Source organism: Talpa europaea (assembly GCF_964194135.1).
Source record: "Talpa europaea genome assembly, chromosome: 3".
Taxonomy (NCBI): domain Eukaryota; kingdom Metazoa; phylum Chordata; class Mammalia; order Eulipotyphla; family Talpidae; genus Talpa; species Talpa europaea.
In genome coordinates this window covers 41,788,169-41,809,494 of record NC_140069.1, presented here as the reverse complement: position 1 = coordinate 41,809,494, position 21,326 = coordinate 41,788,169, and the positions used below count along the sequence as shown (strand labels likewise).

The window sequence follows — 21,326 nt, the reverse complement described above, 5'->3', positions numbered from 1 at the left end:
ATACTGGAATAGAACTGTAAGTAATTGAAGCAGTTACATTCCAGTTCCCGGCTGCACTCTGAACCTTGAACATGTGGGAGAGTCAGAATCACACTAAAGACATCTGCTGGGATGGTGGGGGTTTGGGTAAATACCAATTTCATGATTTCTGCTGATCCTATTAGGCTTGTTTCAATGTGTGGTACCTCATGACTTTGATGACTATGATATTACCTACAAAACCTGGAGGAAGAGAGTAACTTTACTTGAAACTTAAGTCCCCTACAAAGCTATTGTGTAGAAAGCCCTCTTTCAGGGTATTTCTTCATAGCCCTGAGCATTTATGGCGTTGCCATCATTCTCCCTTCCAAGTTTTCTCACCTGGTCCTCCTGAAGGTAGCTGCTTTGCATTTGTAAATTTTTGGAAAATGTGGATTAGTGTAAAATCTGGGGCTACTAATCAGCCTAGTTAATCAACCTCTCAGGGAAATGAATCTGTGAACCAAATGGTATCTACGAATTAAATATCAGGGATGGATGTCATACAGAAAACAGAACTGTTATGTAGTTTTAATATTTCAGTTTTTAATGAAAATAAATCTCAAATCCCTACCCCATTATTCCCATTCTTTGTAGCCTATAAATTAATATTGTAAAAAAGATCTATTTTTGTACAAGTCATATTTAAAAAGAGGTCTTTTACTTTTTACTTCGATTATATAGTGAGCTGTGATTAACTAGAATAGAGAAACTGTAATCACAAAATGGGTAGCTATCATTAAATTCAGAATTTTTATATAAAAGATACAGTAATGTTTTATTTGGATTTTTTAATCAATCTAGTAGTTTTACTGGAATTATTTTTATTTATTAGCTATAATTTTAAAATTTTTTGAAGAACAGAAAAGGCAGGTTTTTGGAAATACACTGCTCAAGTAAGTTGTGGGCAAGAGGTAAGAGGTCATCTGCCTACCTATAATTTTTTAAAAGTTCATTTTATTTTTTTAAGATTTATTTATTCATGCATACAAGAACTGGGGTACAGGCCAGAAGTGTGGGGAGTGAGAGGATTCACCAGAGACAGCGTGGGGAACAGAACAGGCAGACTGACTGAAAATACACTGGTGAGGGGAGCAGTGGGCAAAGAGAGGTCTGCTGTGCCATGTGGGTTGCTCCCTGGCCAGCCGAGGATTGAACTGCTGCTGCAGTGGCTGCAGACAGTTTCATAGGTTGCGTCTTAACACCTTGCACCACCAGGGAGGCCCCAATTTTTTAAAAGTTCGAAACAATCTTGTTCTACCTGTATATTTTATAGAAATGTCTTACATTTATAACAAGCAAATATCCACATCAAAACATATTTCTATTATTCAGTAAAATTCTGACCTATGTTTTAGTCTTTTTTAATATTTATTTTACTTATTTAATGCACACAAGAGCTGGGGTGTAGGCCAGAAGTACGGGGTGGGGGCTGAGAGGATTCATCAGAGACAGAGTAGGAAGCAGAACAGGCAGACTGACTGAAATACATTGCTGAGGTGCTGAGGAGAGCAGTGGGCAGGACGGGAGAAGTCTGCTGCACCATGTGAGTTGGCTCCCTGGCGGGGCAGTGGCTGCAGGTAACTTCATAGTGCTAAGACTTAGCCCTTTGCAGCACCAGGGAGGCCCTGTTTTAGTCTTTTGTTGAAAGAAATTTCAAGATTGTGTGTACTTAGTGCTGGAAATTTGCACATGTAGATATATTGATTCACTCAACAAATCCTTACTACCTGCTGTCAGTCATTTTCTAGATGCTGGAAATAAAATACTGAGCAAAACCAGAAATGGTCCCTGCCCTCATGGATCTGTAAGTTTAATGGGATACACAATGAAATAATTATACACTTTTAAAAGCTGCAAATGGGCCTCCCTGGTGGCGCCAGGGGTTAAGCACAGCACTGTGACACTATCAGAAACTTTAGCAGCACGAGTTTGCTCCCAGGCCGGCCAAGGAACTACCCACATGGCACAGCAGACCTCTTGTGACTCGCCCACTGCTCCCCTCAGCAGTGTATTTTCAGTCATTCTGCCTGTTCCGTTCCCCACTCTGTCTCTGGTGAATCTTTCTCATCCCCCACCCCCGCACCTCTGGCCTGTACCCCAATTCTTGTATGCATAAATAAATAAATCTTTTTTTTTTAAAATAAAAGCTGCAATTACGACAAGTGCTGTAAGGAGAATTTTTAAATGCTAGGAGAATCTGAAACAGGATAACTGAATGTTGAGGGTGTGGGTGGTCAGAGAAAGCTGCCCTGAGGAAGTGATCTAAGATGATGGATTTGCTAGGAGAAGGAAGGGAAGAACTTTACAAACAGGGAAGATTTTTTGATCAACGTGCAAAGGCCAGACAGGGATCAAAGCAAACAAGGAGGACAGAAGGAGGCTAGTTTCCAGAAGAAAGGGTTGGGGGAAGGAGAGAACCTGGTCTGGGACCAGGCTGGGCTGGTGGAGGGCAGCCAGACCATTCTGGGTTCTACAGGCATTTAAAAATTGTTTTGCCATACAGACTAACAGAAAATAATTTAAACCTTTGTAGGTGGGGTGTGGGTGGGGTGACAAGGTCAGATTTGAGTTTCGTAAAGATTATTGGCTTCACTCTGGAGAATGGATTAGAGGGCAGGGCCAGAATGCCTGGTTTATTGAGATAGATGCTTCCCTATACATATGCATGTAAACTTGAGCCTTTGAAAAATAAACAGTGTCATAAAGGGATTGGAATTTTCTAAGAAAAGAAACACTGGTTTTAAGCCTTTAAGTCTTTTGTGTTTATTGGGGGTAGGGGGTGGGGGGTGTAAAATTAGTTCACATTAAGTAAAGAAAAAGAATGAACAGAACTTCTAGTTCTGAGGAAGAACATGTCACTGAGTATCAAAGTAAACTTTTCTCCCTAAAATGAAATTACCTTTATTGATTTTTTTATTACTCACTATAAATTATATTCTCAATATGAGACAGTACAGAGTACATATTAAGAAAAACTTTTTAGTGACTGAAATTCTGCTACTTAGATAATTATTGTCTCATTTTGGTGAACATCTTTTAAAACTCCTCTCCATAACTGTATTCACATATTGAATTTATATATGTAAATGCTCTAGGGACCATGGCTATTCTGTTCAGCAACATATATGCCCAGTGCTTTAAGAAAGTAAATGCTCAATAACTATTAATTGGATAGTTATATAAATTATATTTATATGCTTTTTCTTTTGCCTCATCTAATAACCTCAATCAAATCAGTAAATGTTTTTGTACTTAGATTTCTTCATCTACTAAATGAGGCTAATATAACTCCCCTGACTTAACTCACAAGAATGTTGTGTAATTCACTATAAGCTATGAAATGTTTGCAATTCACTGTAAGCTACATACAAAATAGTGCTAGCATAATTCAGCTATATCATTATCATTGATTTTATTGGCTTACATCCCTTTATTAAGGTATGATAGACATACAAAAAGCTACACACATTTAATGTCCTCAATTTGATGTTTGCAGATAAGTATATACCCATAAAACTATCACAACAATCTGTATTATAAATACATTCACCACCTCCAAGTATCCTACTGCCTCCTTTATTTTGTGTGTGGGAAGAACACCATAAAACCTACTTTCTTAGCAAAATTTTAAGTATACATTGTGGTTAACTATAGGCACTATGCCATAGTGTAGATCTCTAAGACTATTCATCTAACATAACTGAAATTTTGCCCTCTCTGACTAGTACCTCTGGTTTCCCCTTCTAGTCCCTAACAACCAGCATTCCACTAGATTGACTAATTCATGAAATCATTAGTATTTGTTCTTCTGTATCTGGCTTATTTCACTTAGCACAACGTCCTGCAGGATCATCCATGTTGTTGCAAATGGCAGGACTGACTTCTTTTTCCAAGGTTTAGCAATATTTCATTGTATGTACATGGTTTTAATTACTTTTAATATAAATGGAAACATTAGCTCAACACCTTTAAAAAGAATAATTTTTATATAAGAAAAAAAGAAGAAAAAGTTGCCTAACAAAATTGATTACAAGGAAAGATACAACAAATTATTCCACAGACAATAATTGCTCACTATGTGCCAGCTGTAGTGGGCTAAGGTAGTATCAGAGTGAATAATATGCAGTCTCTGTTCGCAGGCACTTTAGTTCTGGTGGATGACCCGTCTCAATCCCATAGACAGAATCACCTACCATTGTCCCTAGAACCTAAAGAAGCAAAGTGCTTCTACCCAGGCAGTAAAGGAAAGTCAAGCTTGACCATAAAAGATCAGATGAACCAGGCAGAGGAGCTTAGCCTCATCAAAAAATTGTAGTTGAACAGTATTGAAATTAGTGGACAAATTGGTTGCTTAAAGTGAAATTAGTGGACAAATTGGTTGGGGATGCCCCATTCTTGAGGGGTTCCCCTGGTAAGCATAAGGGGGAATTCCCTTAAAGATGGTAGAACCCCAACAGTAAATATAGGGGCTAGAGGGGAGAACAGATCCCACTTTGCTAGCAGGAGACTAGAAGGGGTGGGGGAATTCTTAAAAACTCCATTCACAAAATAGGAGATCCCCTTCTGTACTCAAAGTTCCCTTATACAGGGTATTCTGAAACACTTGTGATTACTATCCTAATGAGTTGTGTTTGATTTTTATCTCCCTTTCGGGTTTAGAGGAATATAACTGAATATATATTTATACATATAAAATGACAAAAATATCGATAGACTCTACAGACTCAAACTGTTTAGCTATCAGTTCAGTGACACCCTGCTTTGTACCATCTGAATCTGAGGTCACCCCTTTATAAGTCCACGTTTAAACATAATTTCAGACCAAAGACAGTATGAATTTTACAATATATAAGATAAATGTCTGAGAAAAATGCAGCCCTGACATAATATTATGGCTTAAAAAATTTAAAACTATACAGTGCCTATTATATAATAGGTATATAAGATGAAAAGAAGCAAAGATATGAATTTAACAGTCTGGGAATGAAAACAACCTTTAAAATTAAAATAAAAATTTTTCTGTCCATTTTCATTTCCCATCATTTTAATCCTAGCGGAGCAATTAACTTCAGTAACTCTCTTTTTGTAGGGGAGGCAGCAATGGTCAGAATATAATAAATAATGTATTTATTTGCAAAGTGCTTGGAATTTTACAAACTGCATTTAAGGACATGCCACAGTACTGTTACTACATTCTTCCATCTACTACAAGGAAGCACACATTATATGTGCCATAGGGCAAAATCTTCTCTTTTCTCCAAAGTACAATTGAGGTCAAGGTCAGAGAGTCTACTGTCCTAAACCTAACCACCAAAACAAAGCTGGACAAAAATTTTAAAACCTCACAAACTGTACCAATCTATTTCAGAATTTCAAGCTGGTGATCCCTGGTGGCCGTGTGACAATAAGGATAGGTGACAATATGATCATTAGTGGAAAAATAAAGTCAAAATCTTTTTGTGGCAGATTAGTAGCATCATTCATAATATTAAAATAATATTTCATCTGCAAGGCAGAAGTATAATATTTTTTGTTTGATATACAACACTGGCCATTTATTCTGATATTGAAATTTCGGTGAATTAAGTGAGAGTTGCTTTGACTACATCGATAAAATCAATAGTATAGTGTATGTGACTATCAACGTCCATACATCTATTCAGTGCAATTAAAAATATCAAGACAGATGATACTTTATAGTATGTCTGCCAAAATTGATTTTTAAAGTTAATCTTGAAAAACAGACCATCTCCCATATCATGTATTCAAAGTTTTAAATATTTTTCTTATTTTTCAAATAGAAATTTCCGAGGCGAACAAGAATCATGAAACTAGAAGGTCTAACTATTGTCACACAAGCTCTTTATGAAACCTACATAGATTTCCAATATATACGTAGACATATAAAGTTTCTGACACCAGGTAATCTGTAACTATAAAATTTGTATTTATTTTGCCCCTGTACACCCTAATATCTAGTAATGTAAAAACATACCCTCCCACATAAATATCCTTTTCCCTAGAACACATATTATGTTAGTTCGTGACTGAACTTTTAACGTATTTCTTAAAAAAGAGTAGAGCCCCTCCATGGGCGACCATCTTTTTGTTTTTTAACTTGAAAGACATCTGAGTAAAACCAATGCAAGAGTCAATCTACATTTTAAAAGAAGGCGTCTAAACACTTCAGCATTGGCTACATTCGGCAGCTTAAAATTTTCCAAGGCGTGCAGAAGGGCTCTAAGGTGGCAAATCTGAAAAAGTCGGGACTGAGACCGTGCGTTTCAGCTTCTGCTCCAACTGTTCTCCCAGGCATTCCAAATTCCAGGCAATGCCAAGAGTGAAAATGAAGGCTTCAACAAATGAATAGCTTTCAACACACCATCTTCCGAGCCGCACACCACGACCGTAGAAGCGGACTCCTCCCCGCTCCTGGGGAAAACCCTGCCTAATATTTATAACGTTATGACATACTGTAATACTCACAAGGTGGTTGTAGAAGTATAAACACGACTGGCGTTATCTGATTGGCTGCTGGTGATGTAACACCCATGTCAATACTTCCCAGTGAACGCACGTGTTCGACCTTTTATTTAAATTTCCATTTCATCACAGCAATAAGACACTCGGGGCGGTGCATTTTCTGTGAAATGATTATTGCCTCGGGCCCGAGGTTCAGCCTCTCGCAACACAAAGCTGCAGACGAGGAGGTGTCCGCGGTTGGAACCTCCTGGCGTGAAAGGCACCGCCTGGTCCAGTCTTTGTGAAGGAACAAAATAAGTTCACTTCCTTGGCCACCGCCACCCACCCCCAACAAATGACAAGGCTGGCGCGCAGCTCTCCCGGCACAGTTATTTCCAAAGTCCCAGGTGAACTCGTGGCGAGAGAAGGAAAATGCACGTCCCGGGCGCGGGTAGGTGCGTGTGGGCAGCGGGGAGGCGGCCAGACCCTGACACTCGCCAGCTGTTTGTCCTCCGCTTAGCCCGGCCCCGGCCGCACACGCCCGCCCCCTCCCAGAGACCCCCAGCCGGTCGCCCGGCCTTTTGTCCCCCGCCCCTCCGCCGACTTCCTTCCCCGCGGCCGCACCCCCGCCCCCAGGCCGGAGGCGCGGCCCGGCCCCTTTCCCGGTCCCCTGGCGCCCCCACCCCACCCCAGCCCAGCCCCAAGCCCAGCCCCCCTCCCCCAGCCCGGCCCCCACCCTTTCCCCCTCCAGCGGTTACTGCTACCCCGGTGCATTGTGGGCGCACGGTCCGTTGTTCATTTGCCATTCGACCTCCGCCAGGGCCTGGTCGGACGGAAACGCTCCGCCGGCTTTATTGTCGGTTCGTTATGTGGCGGAGCCGGGCAGTTTAGCGCGCCGCTCGCCCTCGGCGCCTCGGAAGCCGGCGGCGGAGTCGGGACTCCTCGGCGCGCCGGAGGAAGGATATCTGTTTGGAGGGTCGGTGTGTGCGCGCGCGGCTTTAAAGCGGGGGCAGCGGAGGGTCTCCCCGCACTCCGCCGCTCAACTTCGAAGGCCCCGCGCGCCCCCGACTCGCTCCTCACCTCCCCGCCGCCCGCCCCCTTCTCCGCGCGGGACGCTGCCCGGAGCGCGGCGGGGCGGGGGTGGAGGACGAGGAGGCGGCCGGAGGCGGCGGCCCGGCGGGCGACGGCGGACGCGTGAGGCAGCCCCGGGCGCGAGCGCGAGCGGGGCGGGAGGGCGAGGCCGGGCCCCGCGAGACCGGAACGCCGGGGGCGGGGGCGGGGGCGAGGCGGAGGGGGAGCGCGCGGGACGCGGCCCGAGGCCGGGCGCGAGCCGGGGCACCGGGCGGCGGCGCGCGCCATGTCGTTCAGTGAAATGAACCGCAGGACGCTGGCGTTCCGAGGAGGCGGGTTGGTCACCGCCAGCGGCGGCTCCACGAACAATAACGCTGGCGGGGAGGCCTCGGCTTGGCCTCAGCAGCCCCAGCCGAGACAGCTCCAGCCGCCGGCGCCGCCGGCGCCTCAGCAGCTCAATGGGCGGGGGGCCGACGAGGAAGTGGAATTGGAGGGCCTGGAGCCCCAAGACCCGGAGGCCTCCGCCGGGGCGGCTGCCGCCGCCGCCGAGGAAACCAAGGAGTTACTGCTCCCCCAAGACGCGGGCGGCCCCACCTCGCTGGGCGGCGGTGGCGCGGGGGGCCCCCTGTTAGCGGAAAGGAACCGTCGGACTCTGGCCTTCAGAGGAGGCGGCGGCGGCGGGGGTCTCGGCAACAATGGAAGTAGCCGCGGCCGCCCCGAGACCTCGGCGTGGCCCCTGAGGCATTTCAATGGGCGAGGGCCAGCGGCGGTGGAGCTGGAGCTGGACGCGCTGGAGGGGAAGGAGTTGATGCAGGACGGCGCGTCCCTGAGCGACAGCACCGAGGACGAGGAGGAGGGGGCGAGCCTGGGCGACGGCAGCGGGGCGGAAGGCGGCAGCTGCAGCAGCAGCAGGCGGTCGGGCGGCGATGGCGGGGACGAAGTGGAGGGCAGCGGTGTGGGAGCTGGCGAAGGAGAGACTGTCCAGCACTTCCCGCTCGCGCGGCCCAAGTCCCTAATGCAGAAGCTACAGTGCTCCTTCCAGACCTCTTGGCTCAAAGATTTTCCCTGGCTGCGGTATTCCAAGGATACTGGCCTGATGTCTTGCGGCTGGTGCCAAAAGACCCCAGAGGACGGGGGATGCGTAGACCTTCCTCAAGTGGGGCACGATGAGCTTTCGCGAGGTACCCGCAACTACAAGAAAACCCTGCTTCTGAGGCACCACGTCTCTACCGAGCATAAACTCCACGAAGCCAACGCCCAGGTACTGTATATCCTGCTCCTACTTTCTCATTTTTTTTTTTTTTTTTTTTTTTAAGGAGAGGTTTAGCCGCTACAAACCCCACTTTCCTCGGGGAAGGGCATCGTTCCAGTTGCGGAGAGGTGCAGGGAGCTTGTGCGTGGGGGTTTAGAAAAAAAGCCTGGGAACAAGTTTTCGAAAGTTATGTGTGTTGGGGGGTGGGGTGGTCTGGAAAGACAATTTTCGGATCGTAACGCAGAATTTGTGTTGGTTTTTTTGTGGCTCTGTTTGTTAGGGGGAAAGGACCTATAACATGTTCTTTGCTCATCAGATGGAATTAAAAAGCTTAATAAAGCGAGGCTGAGGGGTTTAACCCTATAAGGTTGGCTTTGTGGTCAAAAATTTTATTAGTTGTGATTTTTAGAAAAGCTGCATTATGTTCATAGTCTGTTAACAACGTGCTGGTGGCAGTCAAATCTGGCAACTCTTGGACGAATGAATTAAACAATAACCTTTGAGGCTACCTCTTTCGGGTAAACATCCAACCAAGAAAATTCTTTATGTCAGGTCAGGATAATGTGAAATAGGAGAGCTGTATATAAATGTGGAGGAAGCTGTTTGGATAACACTCCTTTCTCATGAAAAATTTCATCGAATTCCTCTCCATTGAACTTCTTTTGAACTTTCTTACCAAAGCATGCTCTTGGTAAATTACTGTAGTTTTTACTTATTTCCTTCTACCCAGATTTCTGTGCTGAGATTTTCTATAATCCCCTTCTCTTTTCAAAAAGTTTCTTACAAATGCAGTTTACTTTAAACTTAGCATATTAGAAATGTTTAATGTGAAGTTGTATCAAGTAGTTGATTTGGACTGGTAGAGAATATATTTACCAAACTCCTTGAAATCCTAAGTCCTTAGTTACAAAACAAGTAAGCTGTACTTTTAGTTCTTAGTTCTTGTTTTAATATTTCCACTCTAAAGATAGTAGTCTTACCATTTTGATAATCCCTTTGCAAGCCAAACAGATGTTGATAAGTTCTCCTTTTAAGACTATCAGACAGTGGTGGTTTGGATAGAATTCATTCTTTTGTATTGGCAACTAGTCCTTGGTTGTAGAAAGTCAGCTTTCAGATATTATTCCCTCCGTGAGTTTGTTTACAGGAACGATCTTGCTGTTCAGAACACTTATACGGGAGTTAATTGGGCACTATCCAATAATCCCATAGCACAGAAGTTTCTCAGAAGCTAAGGCTTTAACTTTAAAGCATGGGGTTGTGTATCTCAGTGGACAATGGCAATAGTTTTTTCACAAATTATGGTTGCCTAAGCTTTATAAGGAAGGTCACTTAAAGATAGAAAGCCCAGAAAGGTTAAGTAAATTGTCCCAAGTCCTAGAGTCCTTGCTGACGACTGAGACTAGAGCCTATGAGGAATGTTGTAATGGAAAAAGAATGGGTCTCAGAGTAAATCTGGGTTCATATCTTGGCTTTCTACAGTTACCAGCTTTGTGAGCTTGGGCATGGGGGTGAAGTAGAACTAACATTTCCTTCTCTTCGGTGTGTCAAATACAAATTTGCCTTAACACTGCAAAGTATTTTGTTCCCATTCTACGGAAAAAGAGTCTGAGCCGTTAGAGGGTTATCTACTGTATTGTGGAAGGTATTTAGGAAGATGATGGGGGTGGGGAACTTAACGAAAAATGAGGGTACTTTTCTAAGTAATGACAGGTTGGTTCTGTAGAAACTTAAGGAAGACAGTGGATTGCATGAATGTGCAATAGACCAGTTACTCCTGACCAGCATAGTCTCTGTTGGTAAATCTGAATGGGGATGCAAATTATAATTAACTACTTAGTGAACCTGAAGTCAGGTGAAGTCAGATTTAGTTGGATAAATGTATGGTAGGACATGCATGATCTATCTCTAATAGCAGTAAGTCTGAATCAGGGAGTTGGATCCTAGGTAGAAACTTTTCTAAACTTGATCTCTAAATTAGCCTTTCTTATCCCCTTGAAAAACTCTTATGTAGTCTGGAAGACCACTTGCCTGTAGGACTCTTTTTTTATTATCTTGAGGACTACACAATTTAGTGGGTCATGTTTGTCTGTATATTGTTTCCCTTGATCAGATTTCAGGTGATTCTGATCTGAATTGAACCTAATCATTTCTCTATTTTCATGCTAAGTTTAGTTTTAAGTGATACCTTGCTATTGATTCCAGACATATGTCTTTGTTTTGTGATTGAATATGAAGCACAGGTTCAAGAACTGACTTCCATTCAAGAGTTGAATCTTTTTTCCCCCATTGCCCTATTGCCTTTGATTACCTATAGGAGGCAGTACAACACAGCCTGTGAGAGCACTCTGGGGCTTATGGTTGGGGAGACCTGGTCCTAAACCTACTTTCTAGGCAAGCCAAATGAGTTAACTCTGGTTTCCTCATGCATGCAAAGTGTATTTGTCAGCACATAATCATTTAGTAAAGGATAAACATTACTTAATTTCATCACAGATAGCTAGATAGCAAGATTTTTTTGGGGTGTGACCTGGTACCACATGACTCGGTGTTACCAGTTTTATCAGTTTGGAAGTCACTTTCTCTCAGGGAATCAGTATTTGTCAGCATGAACAAATCAGTTCTCCTTTCGTATCTCCAGTTCTTTGAACATTCTGAGACTTTCTTATCAGATACAGGTTTTTTCCCCTAGTTTATAAAGAATATTTTGCATTAGATTTCTCCTGTCTTAAAATACTGAAATGAGAGTTCTGGCAGGAATTCTGTTTGTGACCTGGAGTAGTTTTTTCTTATGTCATTAAAGGTTGCTTTTCTTTGTTTTCTATAAGTAAGGAAAGTTTTTTTCTATTAATTCTATGGTGGTGACTAAAAAACTACAAAATGTTCTATAATTTTGTAAGGTTAAGGTCTGCTGATGAGAGTGTTAATGTTTTCTGAATCTGTTCTGAGCCTTCTATTTCAGAGAGATTTCTGGCTTTGTGAATACAAGGATGTAGAGGCAATATAAATTTTAGCAGTGGTTACCACGGTTATCTTGGTTTGGGCCACTTTATACCCAGTTATGAAACCTGCATGGCCTACCTCACACATTCTATCAACCTTTCCAGTTTACTAAAACATGAACTCAAATCTGTTACAAATTTAGTTACCCTTCCTAGAAAGTAAACACTGAATTGAAATCAGTGATCTATTTGAAAATGCTAGTTGGAAAATGTTGATGTCAGCAACTAAAACAAGGTAAGAGATCTACCAGACTTTGCATTGGACAAAAATAAAAGTCAACAGCTTTATTTTTTTGTTTAACAATTTAGAAAGAAAGTCTGAAAAAACTTTCACGAAGACTGAGAGAAAGATAATTGAACCTCTTATGGCTATTTTGTATAGTAATATTTCCATAGGCTTCAACATTCATTTATTGTGTTTGATCCAGTAAGGATTGTTTATTTCCCCTGTGTTTTTCATCGTTTAAATAGTGTGTGTCTTTTACAGTGTGTCTTATGTTGGCGTCTTCCTCTTCAACTTACTTATATTAGGTATTCCATATAAACCTATAAATAAGACCTTTTTCTTTGCCTTTTTTGGAATTTGTAGTTTAGTATAGTAGGACAGATTACAATAAATTCATACCATGTTAGTAGAAGCATGTCAGGTTACAGTAAAAATAAAAGGAGTAATCGATTATCTTTTCAAAGGTTGGGAGAAGCTTGGAGAGTTAGCTTGGAAACTTAATTGTGTTGAAAGCATAGGCGTTGAACTGGAAGGTTAGGGCATTCCAGACACTGCACATGGAGGCAACATGAGCAGGATGAATTCGTATCTTGATGTGTCTAAAAAGTGCATAATTTGGTTAGTCAGACAAAAAAATTTAAGTTTCCCTAGGTAACCAACACTTGTGGAATATGTTAGGCTAAAACAGTTCTGTTTTCTGTTGACAAATGGCCCAGCTGTTTAACAGTTTTATGCAGTTGAGACTAAGGGTGAAATGAGTATATATTGCTGTTTGTAGGTTCTTGAGTAGTGTGTAAGGGTTTATAATTTGAGGAGAGAGCTCGTGATAAAGCATAGCCTTGGTATCTCAAATTGACTGAGTATTAATAATCACCTGAAGATTTCCACCCCAGACCTATAGAATTAGAATTTGCAGGGGGTGGTACTTAGCAAGGGAAGATGCTATCACTCAAGATCTTAGCGGTGATTAGAAAGAAGACTGCAAAAGAGACCTTCCTGTCTTTCTCTACTGGCTATTATTTTAGCCAGTACTGACAAGTATACCACAGGCATATTTGGAATCACTTTTGCTGTGGCATTATTTGCTCTAATTCTAGAAGAGGAATTTGACTTTTCCCCTAAAATTTGGAAATTTATTTATTTATTTTTTTTTGCTTTCAATATACTTTTCCAGTGGGTTGCTACATGCAACAAAGGTAGTAAAGATTTTTGTTTATAATGCTTTCAGCTTTGATGTTTGTGTTGGAAATGTCTTTGTTCTGCTAATCCATTTATCAAAAGGACTATAATTCTGGGTAGGGAAGTAAATACTAATTGTTGGTTTTTAAGTAAGTAGCATTTTCTTATCATTTATGGATTGACTACAGATGAGCTCACTTATTGCCACTGACATTATTATCTCCCACTCTTTCCCTTTGAAGGGGGGGAAACCAGGTGATAGTCTTGGAGTCTCTACAAGTTTGGTGGCTTTATCTAGAAGATTGATAGAATGCCATGATTCTTCTCTCAGCCTCCCTTTCAGTTCTAGTTCTGCTATAACCACTCAAGTTCTACTGACTTTATCTTCCAAATATTTTTCCAGATTCTTTCTCGCCCCTCCCCTCATTAAGATTATGGGTCTTCTCTAGTTAAGGTCCTTGTGTCTTGCAAGTATGTTGCACTATTAACAGTAACTTCCCAAACTGGTCACAGTATCTCCAGTCTTAGTCCCTTGATAGTAATCTTCCACTTGCTGCCACAGTCATCTCTTGTGTCTGCTATTCACCAATCAGACCACTTGTACAGCTCTGTGAGGCAATGGTTCTTAATCTTGTGGGATATTCAGATTTTTTGATAATCTGATGAGAGCTATAGACATATACCTTCAAATAGGTGCATATTTGCATTTCTTGTGCTTTGAATCACCTGGACTTTTTTTCTTTGATCATGTGAACTGAGGATGCTGCAGTTCCTCTTGGTTCTTTTCCTCATGCTGTCGCGTTTAGAATGCTCATCTTCCCATCCTATTCTTAGGTATTTTAAGGCTTTTCTCAGATAACACTTTTCTTCCAAAAAGCATTACCCCTACCTCAAAGTTGTGTTCTGCCCCTCCCACCCTACCCCCACCCACGCAACCATCCTATTTGCTCTCAGAACCCCCTTGTCATACTCTTCAATACTTTCACGACTTATCCTTTAGTGGTAACTTGAGATTGAGAACCTGCTTCCTTTTGTTGGGTCCCCAGTGTAGAACCTGACTTAAATAGGCACTCAACAGTAAATAATGAAATAAAGTTGAGGCTGTTAGCTTTTTCCACTGTAAATAAAATACTGTTTTTCATCTTTTCTGGAAATATATTTGAAGATGAGTATTTTAACTAAAGGAACATTTTTCTAGTCTCCTAAGTTTGGTAGAGTTAATTCTAAGGTCTCTTCCTGATCTAAAATTATAATTTTACAGGCCTCTTCCCAAATAAAAAAAAATGAAGACATGGTGTATTTATAGAATCACTGTTGTAGCATTGTTGGATTTTTGAAGTCAATGTCCATTTCCTTAAAATCTTCTTGTTTAGCCAGTTTAGACTAATGTCTGGGCTAAGTTGTGCTTTCCTTTTTGAGGAAGGAAATAAGTTTCCCAATATTTTTAAAAAAACCAGTTTTAGAAATATTTATGCCTTTTCATGGTGCTTTTGCTTATTGGTTTTATCTCTTGTTATCAACATACTAAGAGTGAATGTGGAATGCTGAAGGAGGAACGAAAGTGACAACAAGACCTCTTGGGACATAATTTAAGATTTTTGTCTTTAATACTAAGAATTGCTTAATTTGGTTCAGCCAAACAATAGTAATATTGGCTATTTATCTCACTGCTTGTGTGCTTATTTAGCTTTGTTTTGCCCAAATCCTCAAATCCCTTTGAGTACATGTACTTTTGACTTCTAAACCCTTCATTTTGAAGGACTTACTTAATAGCTGCAACAAAAACGCAGGCATGTGCTCTAATCAGTGGTTAAAAAAAGAAATTGCTGGTGTTACTTCTGAAAGCAGGGAACATAACTATTCTTGTATAGTAGTAATGAGAAAAAATTGGTTGTTTTGATATGTGTAGTTTGTGTTACCGTAGCATGGGCGCATATTTTGCTGGCTAGGCCTTTGTCTGAGTTTTTGGTTTTTTAATTAGAATATTTGGTCTGGTGTTAGCAGAGAATTTCAGAAATTAAGACTGACCCAGTGATCATAACCTAAAATGACTGTTTCTGCTAGCTACAGCTACCTTCTTAAAGTGTGTTGGACTGCTTGATACGCAGTTCTTAACTTGTAAATGGTAATTCACTGCTTCCACAAACACTTCGTGGTGTACTGCCAAATTTTGATCAGCATTTAAAATTTTTACTTCTTCAAGTATTCATACTGTTATTGAACTGTCTATTAGAACTGTGAACCAAATGTGCTTTGGGCAGATAAAACAAGCCTAGCAAGATTTACTTTCAGGCCTGCACCACAGAAAGATTGGAAATTCCTGTAGTGAGTAGAGAGCATAAATAAATTAGTAAAATGTTTTATTTGAATAGTCTCAAAAAAGGGTGCTCAAGTAAACAGTATGATGTTTTTACTAAAAAAAAAAAAAAATACATGCTTAGTATATAGTTATTATAGGTGTTTTATTGGTATTGGTTTAGTTCTTTATATTTTCACACATTCTAAGTGTTTTCACTGCCCTTTGCTTAAACGGTTTGAAACTTCACAACACATTGGCTTATATACAGATCTTAGAACATCTGTTTTGCCTTAATTCCTTTCTCCACCCCCAAAAGCAAAAATTTGGGATTCAGTCATGAAAATATATTTTGATTATTCGTAAGTTGGCTAATACCAGTTTTAGTTGAGGATTTTGGGTATTTTATGAAAGGAGAAAGTAACTAATTAGAGCATTGGAACCTTTGGTATGATAGAATGTGGAAGAGAGTTTTGTAAGGGCTTTATGCATTTCAGACACTGTGTTGGGAGGGGTGGCTGGGGCTGATAGGGCAGCTGTAAAATGTCAATTGAAAGTGAAAAGTAACTTATACTTAGCAGTTTTCCTTTTTTAGTGATCATATTCCCCAGATTTGCAGAGTATTTGTACTGTTCCATTGTGGAAAACACTGAAAACGTCCTGAAATTTCTAATTTGATTCTTCCAGTTGACTTCTCATACCTCAAGTATCACAGAAAATCTTAAATTGACCATGTGACTTGGTATATTTTCAGAGATTTGGGATTATTGTAAATATGATCTCCTTTGTCAAAGATCTAGAGCTGAAGCTAATTTTTTTTTAAATGTGTTTTTTTTTTTTTTTTATAGAGGCATGTTTTTTTTTTGTTTGTTTGTTTTTGTTTATACATGCACTGGGTACAGTCAGAAGCGCGGAAGAGTGAGAGAATTCACCAGAGCCAGAGCAGGGAGCAGAGCAGGCAGAAGGACCGAAGTACACTGCTGAGGGGAGCAGCGGGCGGCAGGAGAGGTCTGCGCGCCATGTGGGACCCTCCTCTGGTGGCCAGGGAGCAGTCGGGATCGAACCGGTGCTGCAGAGGCTGCGGGCAGCTTCTCAACCCAGTGCTCAACCGCTGCGCCACCGGGGAGGCCCCTTTTTATAACTTAACCCTATCCCTGATAGGTTAAAATGGGGTTTTAGGATTTTTTAGGAATCCCACCACCATTTAGAGTATAGTTTCTGTGAGAATCTTTTGCACTAACAACTGTGTTCTCTACACTCTTTATTTTCTCCTCTAATTCGCTGAGTCTCTCTAGGCCGCCTGTCTTCCCATGTTTGTCTCATACTCTTAAAATAGATCTGTATTATTGCATTGTTTTATAGAAATGGTCTATTTGAAGCTAATATTTGTCCCGAAGAAAATATGACAAATATTAACATCTAAATAAGAATATTTTCATTCATCTTTTATACTAGATAGAACTGTCTGAGCAGTTTTTTTATTGGCAAAAAAATGGTGAGGTTATTAAACAGTCAGGTACTAGGGAAGGTGCTGAGGTCACACATCTCTGCCTTTTATGGAGCATACCTACCCTAGTTACTCAGTGAGAAAAGTCAGGAAGTTATTAATTACAAAACATTCAAACTACTGCTTTATGGTTTAAGAAAAAGGCTCAGGAATGGTGACTTGCCCAGGATATAAAGTTACTAACAGACAGCATTTCAGAATCTAAGTCGTACTCCTTTTTTCCTTGCTGTTATATCATATAACTTTTATTGTTTCGTAGGACATTTCCTTAACTTTAGTGATGCAAATCAGAACTATAATACTTGTAATTGATAAGAAGGGAAACTTTTCAAACTAAAATTTTTGAGTTCAGAAATTTTTACAGTTAATAATAGTTATGGCACTGAAGAAATAAGACATTTTTGAAAGTTGGGAAATTACAAAACTGGACATTTCCATTAGGTGAAGCATTATTTTCTTATTTGGGAGGGTCTTAACTCACTGTAGCTCTACTTAGATTTAATTAACTTTCTGGACCTAAACTATTTGACTCACTTGTTGCCCAGACTTGAGATGAAGTTCAATCAGAAGAGTCTACTGCATTTCTATCAGTCGAAGAGATAATGCAACTAATCTGATTATTATAAATGAAACTTTTTTATAAGGAAATATATGTTCTTTTTATTTTAATTTTAAATAATTCTTAATCCATGCCCTTAGCAGGTATATTTGAAAAGCATAACATTAACATGTGTTATTTTGTAAATCCTGATGATCTTTATTCAAATGTTTGGTTTTTCTTATTAGACTTGGACCAATCTGTTCACTCCTTTACTCTCTAACTTTGAGATTGTGAACAATTCACTTGGAAAGTACATAATGATTACTGAGAAGTTAGTATATATGACTAGTGCTTTTTAAAAATTTGTATTGATGATTTTTGTTTTCCTTGGATTGGGGGCTTTAAAAAAATAAAGTTAATAAATGTTTTCCATCCAATTACAGGAGTCAGAAATACCATCAGAGGAGGGGTACTGTGACTTTAATAGTAGGCCAAATGAGAACTCATATTGCTATCAACTTCTTCGACAACTAAATGAACAGAGAAAGAAAGGTATTCTTTGTGATGTCAGCATTGTGGTGAGCGGAAAAATCTTTAAAGCTCATAAGAACATCCTGGTTGCAGGCAGCCGTTTCTTTAAGACTTTATATTGCTTTTCAAACAAAGAAAGCCCTAACCAAAACAATACTACCCATTTAGATATTGCTGCAGTTCAAGGTTTTTCAGTCATCTTGGACTTCTTGTATTCTGGTAACCTGGTGCTCACAAGCCAAAATGCCATTGAAGTGATGACAGTGGCCAGCTATCTTCAAATGAGTGAAGTTGTTCAAACTTGCCGAAATTTCATTAAAGATGCCTTAAATATAAGTATTAAATCAGAAGCTCCAGAGTCTGTAGTTGTGGACTATAATAATAGAAAACCAGTTAATAGAGATGGTCTGTCTTCATCACGGGATCAAAAAATTGCCAGTTTTTGGGCAACACGGAATCTTACCAATTTGGCAAGTAATGTAAAAATTGAAAATGATGGTTGTAATGTCGACGAGGGCCAAATAGAAAACTACCAAATGAATGACAGTGGTTGGGTCCAGGATGGTTCTTCTGAATTGGCTGAAAATGAATCTGAAACTCAAACAAAAGTGTTTGTTTGGAATAATATGGGCGCCCAGGGAATTCAAGAAACTGGCAAAACAAGGAGGAAAAACCAAACGGCAAAGAGATTTGTTTATAATATACCACCTAATGAAACAAATTTAGAAGATTGCTCAGTGATGCAGCCACCTGTTGCCTATCCAGAAGAAGAGTTGTCATTCATCAAGGAAGAACCAGGTAAATATTATATATACAAAGGTATCTCAGTTTTCATTCTCACTCTATTTGGGTATAATCTTGATGTGTGTTCTTAAAATTTGGTGGTTTTTTTTTTTTAGTGTGAAAGTAATTTAGTATGTAATATTAAACTTGTTAATATATAATAGAGGGGGTAAAATCATTGAAACAAGTAAGTAATTTTGGTGTATCTTAACAGATATGTATATGTGAGTTTTTCAAAGGCTGTGCTCCTTGATATTTAGTTTCTGTGCTCCATATTTTTTACCCCCAGTACTTGGAAAGATAAAATCTTCAGTTGTATATAATCTAGACAAAACAAACCATTTTTTACTGTGGGTGGTTTTTTTTTTGTTTGTTTGTTTGTTTTTTGTATTTAAACCTTTAGATGTCTTATGGGATGTTGCGAAAAAATGATTATTTTCATTTGTCTAGAGCTACTGTTCTGGATTTACCAAAAATCTTGGAAAGAAGCTGGAATATTTGATGTTTGTCCCACTCTCATCTCATTTCCTTTCTCTATTGATTGGTTAGGAGAAGCCTTTCAAACCTTTGTCTTAATATATTATTCCCAAAGGAATGTATATAAGAATCCTAACATATTTGTGGTGTGAGTTTTTTAATGAATGGGGTGGTAAACCTTTGTTGTGTAAATAGAAAGATTGAAACTTTTCAGTTTAATTGCCTAATTTAATTTTATTTGAAGAAGCAAACCAGTGGGTTTGAGGTTTTCCTATGCAGATTTCAGACTTGTGGACCACTGTGACACATGGTTTAATGATTCTTTTGTCCCAAAACATTGTTAATTGTTCAGTGTCTAATATACATGATGATGATCATCCAGGGATGGAATACTTTCTGATAAAAAGTATTATTGGTTCCCAAAGGGCAAAATGCCATAGTAAATCTGTGAAATGGTTCCTTCTTTTTGGGTTTGGGTTTAATTTTTTCATAAATTTTACTTAATGTGAAAATAAGCCTGCATGTATAATGAATACTATTTACTGTTCTTTTTCTTCATGCTAATCAAGTCTTTAGCAATAAAAATCCTGGTGCAGTTCTTTATTAAAGTAATGGGTAGATTTTCTCTGCAGTGTTTATTTAGGTTAATTTTTGATTTAGAAGGTCTTGAAGCAAGTCTCAGAAATTAAAGTTACATTTCTTTCTGCTACATGGTTAATTCTTTAATACTAGGGCAGGAACCCTGTAGTGTTTTTTGTTTGTTTGTTTTTTTAAATACACATGCACATAGTTTAAGGGGTAAGCAGATTTTGGGGTAGCAGTTGATAAAATTAATCAGAGCCAATGTGCTTCCTAAAAAGTAATGCCAACTATAATAGGGAGTAGTTCACAGAAGACAAAAGCATTAATACTGAATCACAATGCACGGTCAGAAATAACATTACTAGGAATTTTCTTAGCAAGCATCTCTAGCTGTGCTTATATTGGTCTAAGTCTATCCTACATTAACTTTTGGTAGTTTTAAATACTTTCAGTATGCTTCTTACATCTTAGATAACTTTGTATGTCATTGATATCATTTTTGGTTTCTTCTTGTTTTTTTTGAAGATTTATTTAAGAACTGGGGTGCAGGCCAGAGATGTGGGGGGGTGAGAGGATTCACCAGAGACCGAGCCGGGAGCAGGGCAGGCAGATGGACTGAAATACACTGCTGAGGAGAGCAGCGGGTGAGGCAGGAGAGGTCTGCTGTGCCATGTGGGTCAGCTCCCTGGCTGGCTGGGAATCCACTCATGCTTCAGTGGCTGGCTATAGCTTGATAGTGCAGTGTCTTTAACCCCTGCACCACCAGGGAGGCCCCATTTTGGTTTCTGAACCTTGCTTAACTCAGATTTGGTTTGTATCAATGATATGTTTGTACATTCCAGCCATTAAGCTTTTCACAACTTTTTTAGTATCTTTAAATCTAACTTCATTTAGTGCCAGAAAATGGGTCATATAAGAGCATTCTGGTTAGGACATAGTATGGTATAGAGTAAGGGTTGGCACTTTTTTTTACTATAAAAAGACCCAAATAGTAAATATCTTGAGCTCTGCTGGTCACAGGTTACCTAACTGCCATTGTAGCTTGGAAGCCATAGGCGATATGTAAACAAAGCAACATGATGTGTTCCGATAAAACTTTATTGCTAACCCTAGGTATGAGTGGAGCAGTAGGTTTTAGTCATGGCTGCACCTGTACATCACTTACAAACTTTGTTTTGTTTTTAATACTAGAGAACAAGATGGAAATTTTAGAACTGAAAACTAAATGTAACTACCTGATACTCACTTAGAAACTTTGCTAAAAGCCTGTAATACTTGGGTCTCTCCTCTGGGGACTTCAATTTAATTGGTCTGCCTAGAAGGTGGCCTGGTGATAGGGATTTTTATAAGCTTTATAGGAGTCAAGGTTGAGATCCATTGATAAAGTAATGAGCTC

The 21,326-nt window shown here is 40.0% G+C and overlaps 1 protein-coding gene across 3 annotated transcripts in view; it reads left to right on the top strand.

Annotated features, from left to right (window-relative positions):
• Positions 1-6,838: 6,838 nt before the first annotated feature.
• Positions 6,839-21,326, top strand: part of ZBTB10 (zinc finger and BTB domain containing 10) — a gene marked incomplete at both ends in the record, with an annotated part of 30,849 nt that continues 16,361 nt past the window's right edge. For 2 of the 3 annotated variants that reach the window (XM_084230897.1, XM_084230896.1), the window contains 2 exons: positions 7,732-8,815; positions 18,001-18,886. In XM_084230897.1, coding sequence (XP_084087023.1) covers positions 7,841-8,815; positions 18,001-18,886 — 1,861 coding nt within the window. Of the gene's footprint in view, positions 6,935-7,731; positions 8,816-18,000; positions 18,887-21,326 lie in introns of those variants that run through there. The other variant, XM_084230898.1, reaches the window with a different exon arrangement.